The sequence below is a fragment of the Rhinatrema bivittatum genome, chromosome 1 (genome assembly GCF_901001135.1).
Source record: "Rhinatrema bivittatum chromosome 1, aRhiBiv1.1, whole genome shotgun sequence".
NCBI lineage: Eukaryota > Metazoa > Chordata > Amphibia > Gymnophiona > Rhinatrematidae > Rhinatrema > Rhinatrema bivittatum.
The window spans coordinates 460945194-460957537 of NC_042615.1; the positions used below are offsets into that span (position 1 = coordinate 460945194).

The 12344-nt window shown below is 42.0% G+C and overlaps 1 protein-coding gene across 2 annotated transcripts in view; it reads right to left on the reverse strand.

Annotated features, from left to right (window-relative positions):
- FREM1 (FRAS1 related extracellular matrix 1) overlaps positions 1-12344 on the reverse strand; it is a 303886-nt gene that overhangs the window by 257375 nt on the left and 34167 nt on the right. For both annotated transcript variants that reach the window (XM_029605792.1, XM_029605799.1), the window contains exons 3-5: positions 11227-11528; positions 8121-8320; positions 4382-4705 (exon numbers count right to left, since the gene is read on the reverse strand). In XM_029605792.1, the coding sequence (XP_029461652.1) occupies positions 4382-4705; positions 8121-8320; positions 11227-11528 (826 nt within the window). The remainder of the gene's footprint in view (positions 1-4381; positions 4706-8120; positions 8321-11226; positions 11529-12344) is intronic.

Genomic DNA, 12344 nt, shown 5'->3' on the forward strand with positions numbered 1-12344 from the left:
GCTGGTTGCAAAGGACTTCTTTATATGCTCATGGAGGATGTAATGTCATCAGCCAGCACCACAGGAAGTGCCTACTGGAGGATCTATAAAGGAAATTCAGAGCTACAGGAAGTTTTAGCCAGGGTCTGTGGAACGTAATGTTGCTGGAGGTTATGTCAGAGTTACTTCAGATCAAAGGTAAGAGGCATTATTAGCAAATTTTGATTATCCTGATAATCAGACCGCTTGGGATTTTTCCAGTATCATGATTTGAAAACCATTGCTTTATAAGGAAACTTTATCTACTCTATATTTATACCTTTGACCACTGGTGAGTTTTAGACTTTTAATTGGTATTGCTTGTTTGACATCACTGATTTTGTATATATTTGGGGCCAGATTTTAAAAGGGGTACGCGCGTAACTCTTTTAAATCCCCCCTGCGCGCGCCGAGCCTATTTTGCATAGTGTAATCCTCCTATTGGCTGCTAGCATTTGGTATGACTTTGTTATTACCAAGGGTGCCTCTATTATGAGGCAGGATAAGGCAGTCCCATCAAGTGGAACATTTTGAGGCAGTAGCAGGGCCAACATGAGAATTAGGCAGGACTACACAGTCACCTAGGGTGCCAGAAATTGGCAGGGCACCATTGGCAGGCATGAGGGCACCATATATGAATTTGGCGAAGGAGGTATGAGAGAGGTTGCTTCATGGGCGAGCCTCGAGAAGTAGGTGGAGAGATAGGTTTTGTGATATGATGGTGCAAGCTATGGGATTAGGGGATTCAGAGAGAGAGAGAGAGAGAGAGAGAAAGAGAGACACATGACACTATGATATCACTGCCTAGGGTGGTAGGAGACCCTAGCAATGGCGCTGGGTGACAGCAAGTGTCCCTCCCCCAAAATATCTCTGCAGTGGCCACTTCATTTCCCCACCCTATAAGAGTCCCCTGGCAGGAAGTGGGGCACAATTTATGGACATGCTGGTTGGGTTCCCACCTCCAACTGGCAGAAAGAGTGTATCCCACCTCAGCACTGCTCAGTACTTTTGTACAGAATAATTACTGGCGGGGAGGCCAGGCCCTGCAGAGAAAGATGACCCAGATACTGAGGAAATATATCCGAAGCAGAAAGCCTGTGAGGGAATCAGTTGGACCGTTAGATGATCGAGGAGTTGAAGGGGCACTTAGAGAAGATAAGGCCATCACAGAAAGATTAAATGATTTCTTTGCGTCAGTGTTTACTGAAGAGGATGTTGGGGAAGTACCTGTACTGGAGTAGTTTTTCATGGGTAATGATTCAGATGGACTGAACCAAATCACAGTGAACCTAGAAGATGTGGTAGACCTGATTGACAAACTGAAGAGTAGTAAATCACCTGGACCAGATGGTATACACCCCAGAGTTCTGAAGGAACTAAAAAATGAAATTTCAGACCTATTAGTAAAATTTTTAACCTATCATTAAAATCATCCATTGCACCTGAAGACTGGAGGACTGCCAATGTAACCCTAATATTTAAAAAGGGCTCCGGGGCGATCTGGGAAACTACAGACCGGTTAGCCCGACTTCAGTGCAAGGAAAAATAGTGGAAAGTGTTCTAAATATCAAAATCACAGAACATATAGAAAGACATGGATTAATGGAACAAAGTCAGCATGGCTTTACCCAAGGCAAGTCTTGCCTCACAAATCTGCTTCACATTTTTGAAGGAGTTAATAATCATGTGGATAAAAGTGAACTGGTAGATGTAGTGTACTTGGATTTTCAGAAGGCGTTTGACAAAGTTCCTCATGAGAGGCTTCTAGGAAAAGTAAAAAAGTCATGGGATAGGTGGCGATGTCCTTTCATGGATTGCAAACTGGTTAAAAGACAGGAAACAGAGAGTAGGATTAAATGGACAATTTTCTCAGTGGAAGGGAGTGGGCAGTGGAGTGCCTCAGGGATCTGTATTGGGACCCTTACTTTTCAATATATTTATAAATGATGTTACTAAGAATGTTGTCTGGGGTAACCCTAATGTGTGGGGATGAGTCTGACCCTAGATACCCCACGTCAAGCCTGGCTAGTGGGAGGTCAGATGAAGGGTAGTAGGGTGTGTAGTACTTCCCTGGATGAGATCCAAGGGGAAGTAGTAATGGACAGATCAATGGATCCAAGCTGAGGGGAGTATGTAACAAAGTCACCCTGTTTTCCCCCTTTTGTATGTGCTGGACTAAGCTAGACCACCTTAAATCCCACAGAGGGAGAGATCTCTGTGGGCAGGGGAAGTCCAGAGGGCGGGATCAGCTGGGGAGCATAAAAGGGTAAGTTCAGCTGTGTTCAAGAGACACTGCATCTCTAGGAGCAAGGAGCTCCTGACCCTTTCTGAAAAGCTGTATGAAAAGTCTAGAATGTACACTGTCCAGGAGGTAAGACAGACTACCATGTTAATAAAAGTTTAAGTTTGCATTTTAAAAGGCTGGAATCAGTATGGATTTGTGACTCTAGCCAAGAAACACTGCTTGGTCTCCCACGTGGGTTTTATTTGATGTGTCTGCTCTTTTGAAATATTTTATTGGTATTTGGGAAATTTAAAAAAAATATTTAATTATCAGATATTTTATTTGTCACCTATTTTAAAAACATTTATTACCTTTATTAGTATGGTTTTATTATAATGATTGTATTATATTTCTTGATTTTATTATTTGATGTTTTATGAGGAATGGTGATGTTTCAGTTTTTCCATTGTTGCACTACATCAAATTAAAGCAGTCATTAAATCAGGGTTTTTTAAGCTAAGAATTGTTCATGGCTTAAAACCCCTGCATATCCTTCCAATTTCTGTACAGTTGTGCAGGCTTTAGTGCTTCCTTTACTTGACTATTGTAAGGTTGTATTTTTGGGATTAACTTCTTATGCTCTAAAAGCATTACAAATAGCTTGTCTTATTGGTGACACAAACATCCGTGAGCATATTTCTCCCGTTCTGGAGAATTGCATTGGCTTCCTATTCACTAATGTGTGTTATCTAAAGTTGAAGCCATGGTGCATAATCTTTTAAAACTTGATTTCTTTGCTTGGGCCAATGCTCTCCTGAGGATTTATGTTCCTACCCGCATTTTTCGATCATCACACAGGCCTTTTAGATGTTCCCTCTTTCAAAATGACACAGTTGGATGTTCTCGCGAAAGAACATTTTCAGTGGTTGCTCCCGAATTCCGGAATAGCTTATCTGCATAACTGAGGTTGGTGACACGTCCAAAACAATTTAAGTCTTTATTGAAGACCTAATTATTTAAAATGACATATGGGTAGTTTTACTTTTGCACTCTGTTTTTAGTTTATGAACTTATAGGCAGTTCAAGCATTTGCATCAAGGTTGTATTCTACGAGTTTTCTTTTTTTTGTACTGTTTTTATTCACATTTATTAATTGGAAATGCTTTATTGTAAATCACCTAGAACCTAATGCACCAGGCAATTCATACATTTTAATAAAGATAAAGGTAAAGAATCTGTTTTCTTGTAGTTTCCTGTTCAGTTTTTATCTGCAGGCTTCTATATATGCTTCATGGTCTTCTTTTATTCTGCATTTGGTTGAAGATCTGTCTATGTCCTGCATGTGTGACTGAGGTGAAATATTCTGTTAGTATGTAATTTGTTTAGGAATCTATAGCATTGGCCTGTTCTGTTTTCCTAATAGCAGGTGCATTGATGTTTTAGGGCCTGGTGTAATAGTTGCATTGTTGCCTTTTTCTAGGAAGGGTTGTTACTGTTTAAAGGCCAACAATTATTGCTACAGGTATAGGAGGTTTACCATATTGTTATTGTAATTCAATTTGCTTATGGCTTTCTGAGGGTTAAGCCCTCGCCTTACATGTGTTTATAGTCGGCCTAATACCATATGAATTCCAAATGTCTTTTTGAAGCATTTTCTGACTGGTACCTCAGTAATGTATGTAAATATAATATATATGTTTTTGTAAGTGATTTTTACCTCAGAAGACTGTACTTTGATGTCCTTTTTCAAGTAAGCTCTGTTATTAATGCATAATTTTTAATTGTATGTGGGAAGGGCTGGGGGGGGGGGTTGGAGGGAACAAACCTGTAAGGATCATCTAGGGCACAACACACATCCCCCCAGCATTCACCCATCTCCCACGTCCCCAGTGTGCAGATGCTAGGGAAACAGGCGGTAGGGTTCCTAGGTATGTGGCTGGGATGCCAGATTCCTAGAAATATCATCACTGACATTATTTGCCACTTCTCTGGGAACTCTGACCCCTGTCTCCCCCTTTTCCCCAAGGGGTCCCCAATCCCCTTTGCCTTCTCGCTGATGTCATGCCTTGGGGGTGAGTGGGCGCTATCTCATCCCTCGCCTCAGGTAGCGGATAGCCTTGAGCCACCCCTGGTTATTACCTCGTAGTTTCTTCTCTCCGTATGACTGCTGTTTGGAGGCTGATAGGCTATAAGCATCTCATTCAGGTCCCTCCATGTGAAGGATGTGATAGGTTTGGTGTGATCGGACAGGTGAGTGATAAAGCCCTGCAGAGGTGGCTCAGTAATATTGAAGATCAGCAAGGGCTTTGGCGTTTCACTGTCTTCAGCGTCGAGTGTTGCTGTTGTCATGGGGGTCAAAATGAACTGATCCACCTCCAGTATGAACATGGACATGAAAGCAGCCCTGGGGATCTGGTTTGGAATAGCAGCTCTGATGTGTACAGGTAGCCAAGCATGTTCTGACTGTAAAACAAAAAAAAAAGAAGATTTGTAATATGATTGTTAGCAATGCATAAGGTATGAGAGAAAGTCTGTGGCATCATTAACAGGATGGAGCTAAGCTGGACATAAGCTGTGTATAGGGAGACAGAGCAGGCATGAGGAGCACTGGCGTAGGGATTTCTCTGTGGCAAAGGAGGAACAGGCACTTTTTGCCATTTTCACCTCCGCAAATGTTTTTGCAAATCCTTGCCCAGTTTCAGTAAGAAAAGCTGTCTAAGGAACGTCTACTGGTGTTTCTAATGTACTTTCCGCAAAAATCTGCAGTATGTTGCTAAATTTTCTGCGAGCTGCATCAGAAATGCCATGATGAAAATTCTACAAGATTTGCAAAACCTGCACACGTTTCACCAATGTAAAAAAAATACTCCAAGTAAGAGTTTTAATTGCTATTGTAGATTATGAAATCATTTATCCTTAATATTCAAATGTTTACCTGTATGTATGCCTGCTTTTCTAGCTCATCCTCTGTCTGTGAGTGTTAAACCTGCACACCGTTGTGATCTAGTGATTCTCTCATGGAATGATGGTATATAAAACACTCAAAACATGTTGTACCTGTATGTAAATTGCCTTGAGCTACCAATGAGAAGGCACGAGCTAAATCCACAATAAACCGTTTTTACATATATGACAGGTCTCCCACCAAAGAGCTCTAGGTGGAATTCTGGGTGAAGACTGCCTGGTTTTCACCTTGGATGCTACTATAGAGTGTGATGATATCACTGAAATAGCCAGAACTACTTTAACTGAAATTGAAGGCGATGGTATGATGAATGTCCACTAGATGGCATTCATGCTGGTAAATTCAGACAATGCTTTTGAACTGTATCAGTTTAAAAGGTTGGGAGATGTGTTTATAGGGAGGTCAATATTCAAAGCATGTTCAGCGCTATTTAGTCAGATAAGCTGAATATGCAACTGTGTTCAGTGGCTGACGCTTAGCCGTACAAGTTGGTTATACACCTAAAATGTATGCACAAAAAAAGTGGGTGTGCATTGGGCGGATGAGGGTGGAGGGCGTTAAGACGTATAACTTATACGCCTAACTACCAATATTCGGAGTTAGGCGTATAAGTGTATGACTAATTTTAGATGCCCCATAAAGCAGATTTAAGCTTAACCAAGTAGACGTATCTGGCAAAGTGCACACACATATATGTGTATATTCAGCGGCTTCGCCATGCCATTGAACATCGTTACATACTTGAATGAGTTATATCCAGCTAAGTTACTTAAACAACTTGCTTTGAATATTGACCTCCGGAGGTTTTTTGTTGAAGAAGGTTGGGGAACAAGGTCCAGTAAAGGGAGTGTGCCCCTCAATATAAAAAGGGTGGTTGAGGATTTTAGCAGGGAGTTACTGGAGAGAACCCATCTGGGGAATGGGTTCAGCTCAGGGTGGTCTGTCATGTGAGAGGGACCTGCAGGGGCTTCAAGAGGAAAGGCCCAAGGCGTGAGGTGTTTCTCCTCATGGGGAAGTAGCCAGAGATGTTTCTTCTCAAGGAGAGACTATCAGGTATGTCCCAGAAGTGGAGTAGCGGTGTGATGAGAAGTCCAGGGTGAGAAAAGAGTTTGGAGTAAAGAGCCTCAGAAGGATGAGGGCTACAACACTGGGGAGGTTACTGACTGTTGCTTGGATGGAGATGGGTTAAAAAAAATGTCTGCAGTTTCCTAACCCTGGAGAGGTTGAGAGAACATTGCACAAATCTCATCTTTGGGTGAGTTTCCTCACTCCAAAGGTCATCAAATCTTCACAAGAGAGCACTGTTCTGTTCGTACGTCTCACTTTGAATGTCAAAGTGGCCCCTAACCCCTACACTAATACGTAAACCTCACCTCGAGTGACTAGCGGGGCCTCCCATACAGATATAAATACCAATCTAGTGTGAGAGCTTTATGGCCTCTCTCTCTCTCACACACACACACACATATGATTTGTATTGCATTATGGTGCTTTCGCAGGTGTTTTTCACATGTGGAAACACCATATAGCACTTTGATAAATGACCCCCTAAGTCTGTGAAGGTTTACAAACTCTCAAAAAACAGTGTCTGCCCAATAGTTAGAGTCACCTTGGATGTTTTTGTGAATTAAGGATACTAACATAAAATGAGATCAAGATTTCTGGTAAACAATACAATATTAGCATTATATGGACTGACATAGAACTGCCTGTCAAAATATGGGTTGCTGTGTTTTGAACCAATTGTAAAGGGCATAAGGAATTTGCTGGAAACCCTGTTTAAAGGACATTACAGTAATTGAGGAATTGTAAAATAGTGAAAAGTGATCATTGAATTCACTGACTAAGCTTTAAGTATTAGAAGATTGAAGAGTGGGGAAAAGTATTTGGAAAGGGTTCTCTTAGTTTTTGAAGCACAAATAAATTGATAGTCTGTGTATTTTATTTTTTTTTGCATCTAACTCAGCTTAGTTGTATAAGCCTATGTGCCCTGATCTAATCGGTGATTTTCACACTGCTACATACTCTGACTGTGGGTAATCTCAGAAAATAAAAGTTGTGTTTGTTTTGATTATATCTTCAGAGTAAGCCCCATTTTGTCTGGTACTTGTGAGTAGGAGGATATTGCAGTCAGAGGTGGGTCATAGAAGAAATTCTTATTAAGTGATAGCCCTACCCAGCTAAGGACATCAGTTTACCTTGCTTCACTACACCATCTGCTTGACTCATGTTTCCCTTCAAACCCTTCCTGTGAGACTGGTGCTCGGCTCATTCAAGCATCAGACCTTCTCACATTTTATGCACCCTGGTCCGATGAGAGTTACTCAATAACATTAATGTATGTGATGCCTCTTTAATGTCTTATTAGTGTCAGACATTTATTTTATACATAAAATTCTGATCAGCACTTCAATTATTTGCACATAGGCCATTAACTGAAGGAATTTGTCTGTTGATATATGGCACTTTTTGCTGAAAGCCTTTCTAGGGCAAGAGGGGAAGCAGATAACTAACAGGAATCCTGCAGGGCAGGACTGTAATTAGGAGAGTGATGCTTGGCTGTTACAGTTTGGCCATAGGGGAGAACAGGAAGAAGTGAGCATCATTCTGCAAGATTAAAAGAAATGTCTTTTTTTGACTGAGGCAATTTAGTGCTCTAGATTGATGTACTGGAGATATATCCTTGTTTTACAAATTCAAATTGGCTGAAAGCAGCGGTCCATCTCTCCCAATCCACAATTATTAGTCAGTAAGTATCGTGTTCATTTTACAGAGGGGCCTGTCCCTTGAGCTGGGACCCTGCAGTCCCTGAGTGAAAGTCAGAAGGCCTTTGCCAGGTAAAGGTTTATCTGCAGGTTTATCGAGGGCTCTAGAGTTTATGACGTGTGACTGTAGAAGTGGGAACAGGGTTACCTTGTGTATGGTTCTGCTCCTGCTGTCGGTGAGATCCAATCTGATGGGAATGTAGTCAACATTTGGAGAGGGGGGGCTGAGGTGCTGATACCGAATGCCCATTGACAGGAACTCCTCACAGCTCACTTTGAGAACGGTGTCGATTTTCTTCACTCCAAGCAGACAGCCTCCGCTCCTGCACCTCGGACCCGGTCTGTAACCTACAATTCAGCACAAAGCCCTAATGTAACAAAGCACTGATAAAGCAACAAAGAGCAGTTCAAATCCAGTGCAGCACCAAGGGAATGCACTAACAGTTACAACAGGCTCTGGATTAAACACTGACGAGGGTGATTTTGCAGGCCGCATAAAATTTGCAGGTCGAGGCCATTACCCACCAAGCTACAGCAATTTTCAAAGCGAGTTTATTTAATTTCCGTTTGAGAATTACCCCAGCAAAACTACCTGCACTCATGACACCCGCTGTGCGGTGCGGGCAGTTTTGCCGTGAAAATCTGCATTCCTTTTTTTAAAAAAACACAAGGTATTCCTGCAAATGAAAGCCTTCCTCTCCAGAATGTAGGTATAGGTGTGCGCATGCTGAGTTTCATGCACACACACGCTTACCCACATAGCAGGCGGGCACATTTCTAAAGGGACATTTCTACGGGTCAAGCACTGCTTTCCCTGTGAAATCATCTTTCACAAAAATCCTCCCTGGAAGCAATATTCCAATCTTTTTAGCCACATAAAAAGCCCCTTTGAAAATTCTCTCCCACCCCCGCATCCAATTCAGTGAGGTAAGATTACAAACACACTTTCAAATCATCTCGAGGCAATGGTTACACCAATCAGTGAAAAGAAGAAGTAACTCTGTTATTTTATTTCAGCTGTAGTTATCATCACTAGATCATTACATTGGTACCTGCATAAGGTGTTTCTTTGATATACAGGTCAAAGTTGCCTCAACTTCATGGTTAAAATAAACTCTTCTGTTTACATGTTCATTTTCTGAGCAACACAAATGCATTAAAATTTGAGGTGATTCTGTCAGGAGCTAACCCCGGGGCCTATGTACTAAGCGCTAAACTGATTTTTTTTTTTTTGGCAACTGCAGTAAGTACATTTATGGTACATGCTAAAATGTGTATGATTTAGCAAACCCCCTACCACAGGGACAAATTGGTGGGTGGGGTCCTGTCCAGTCCCCCCCTGTTCTTCCCACAATCTCTTCTCTGCTGGCAGGGGTGGCCATCTTTTCAACCACGATGAGCTCCCAAATGGAGGTAAAAGACAATCCTCCAGCTGGTGGTGAGGGCGGTGCCTTTTAACATCAGAGCTCCTCAGAGGTAGGGACTGATGGACTTCACATCACCGCTGGGCAGGTGATGGTGGGAGGAGATGATGTAACCATCAGGGTCTGGGTAGATTTGGGGGGGGGGGGGAACAGGTGGACTAACAGGACCTTTAACTTTAGGACAACTAGTATGGGGAATGTGAATGTGTAAAGAGTGTGCAAGCTTTCTGCAGTTTATTTAGTTAATTTGAATACTGATTGATTTTTTTGGTATAAATGTTCCAATACCATCCCTCCAGTTTTAGTGCATAGGCCCCACCATTAGGCAATGATTTCTCATTTTGAATAATGTTAGCTCCTTTAAGTATTACCCTGAGCTTTCTATTGTGTTATAGCGAGGTTGTTTATCATTAGGTAATCCCGTCAAATTGTCTCTGACCTCTACATTCAAAGTTTAAAAAACATTGAAGTCTAAATAGGCTATTTTTCCAGGTTATAGAGGAAAAGACTCACGACATGACCTACAGGGCACAATTGTACCTTAGGTTTGGCTGTTATAGTCTCATGTTGGGTCACTCCTTAGTGCAGATCTTGAAAGACCTGCTAAGATAAGCAGCTAATTTTAGACAGTTATCTGTAAGGGAATATTTACCTGAACCTAGTTTTTCAGCTGAATAGTCACCTAAATCTGGTCAAATTCTGACTGGCTAGATTTAGTTTGGCTGGGTTCCCTCACTAAACTTCTCCAATTTGTGTTGAAAATCAAGTACTACCCAGCTAAGTCCTCTTTTAAAAAGTTTCCCCTTCTCTCATCACTTTCCAAATATTAAAACTGTATGCCCACTGTCACAATCCAACCCCTTCCTCCCCCCCCCCACCACCCCTACGCAATTTTAAAGTAATAAAACTAGCCCTGTAGCCAGCTTGACCCCCTTCTCTCCCTCCCACTGTTAAAATATTAATAAATAGCCTCTCCGCCAGCCTGACTCCTTCCCACTCTCCCTCACCACTGTTGACATTCAAAAGTCTCCTGGCAGGGATTACCTTTCCTTCCCCCTCCCTCTCTTCTGTCTTTTTTGGACAGGAGAGAGGGAGGGGGTATCCTCAAACCCTACTCTCTTTTTTTTTTTGGCCAGCAAGGAGTGAGGGAGGGGAAATCTTTTCTGGGAGAATTTTTTTTTGCAGTAGCAGTAGTGTTGAGGGAGAGAGGGAAGGGGTAGATTGACCTTGGGGCTATTTTTAAAAGTGGGAGGGAGGAGGGAGGGAAGGATAGGCTGCTCGTGGGGCTAATTTTTTAATATTTAAGAAGCGGGAGAAAAGGAGGGAAGGGATTGGGCCAGCTGTGGGTCTATTTTTTTTATATTTTAAGAGGGCAGAGAGAGAGAGAGAGAAGGTGTTGGATGGGCTACCAGGGTAGGTTTTTTTTATATTTCAAGAGTCAGGAGGGAAGGTGGTCCAGAAAATGTAGGCCTGTTATTGTAGTGCTTACATGTGGCCCACCAAGTTGAGCAGCTAGCATTAAAAATGAGTGCTAGTCACCTTTCTCCCCTCGATCCAACCCCACCCCAGGCCCATCCAGAATTTGATCAGCTAAAATTAGCCACCTAGTGAAAATGAGGTGCTTAATTTTAGTTGATTAGCCCTTCCAGCTTTTATCTCACTAGGTCCTTGTTGTATATTGACCTCATAATATATACCAACAGTTTGGATTTGGACACATTTTAAGCAATAACATTAATGCAGTGCCAACTATAAAGTGAATTGGGTCTGCTTAATATCTCAGATTATTATATTATACAATCTTCATTTGTTACTGGTCAAGTTACATACTGGATGTGAGGAAGAAGCTATGCGGCTGATCTCCACGTGGCTTTTCTTTTTCAGGCTCTCCGATGACAACTTGACCATGTGATGGTAGAAGAGTTTCCAAATAGGCCATTCGGATGGTGCACTCTAGGTTAATTTTACGATCATAGTCAAAACTGATCACATTCTTATCGATTGCGTTGGACAGGCCATAAAACTCAGAGACTTCCAGTGCCATGGAGCCCATCTTGATGACATTACAGTCAGGCTCAAGTAACTTCACCTGAAGGATAAAGGTTCTTGTGAATGTCTCATTTGCTGTAAATCTAGACGTGAAGAAGAATAAGGAAATCTCATTAGAAGAGTTCTGCGTCAAATACCTTTCTTTTATGCCATTAGATTTTCATGGTAGAATTAAAACCACATCTTTGCAACTCTACAAAATGTGTTAATTTCAGCCTAGCAAATTCAGTCTGGTGGCCTCCCGACAGAACCAGTCACCACTGCAGATGGCAATTAACAAGCTCCCTTCCATGCTTTGCTGACTGGTAAGCAATAAGCATCAAGGAGAAGCAAGGTGCAAGCAGGTGCCACTGCTGGCTTCTATGGGCTAACAAGAGGGCATAGACAGACTGGGGTTTGGAGGTTGCCACAGTTTGTGTCCTTCAGCTGGAGGCTTCCCTATGCAGTGATTGATGTGAGGTGCATCTAAGCTATGTGCTAATCATGGGGGCTGGAGGCAGGGTCAAAACCATGGACAGCCGTAAAAGTAGGCCTCTGGTATCTCAGCTTTGGTTTCTTTTTCTCCATCATCAGGACCAGAGTAGGATATAGGAAGATTTCTACAGGGCTAATAAACCAAGAGCTGATGGAAGCTAATAGATTACCTCCAAAATATTGGACATGTTACTGCCGTTTAATAAATCTACCATCCATTTAGATAGATTTCACAAAAGCAGATCAAATCTGCTCAATGTTTTGACAGTCAGTTAAAGCATACCATAGATCTGGTAATATCTGCGTTAATTTAGTTCACCCTTTTGAAATACTTGAGAAAGACCTGTGCATGCATTTAATGAGCGATGACTATCAGTGCGGAACAAATGATGGAGGATTATTTTGCCTTGCATGGTTAAAATTTA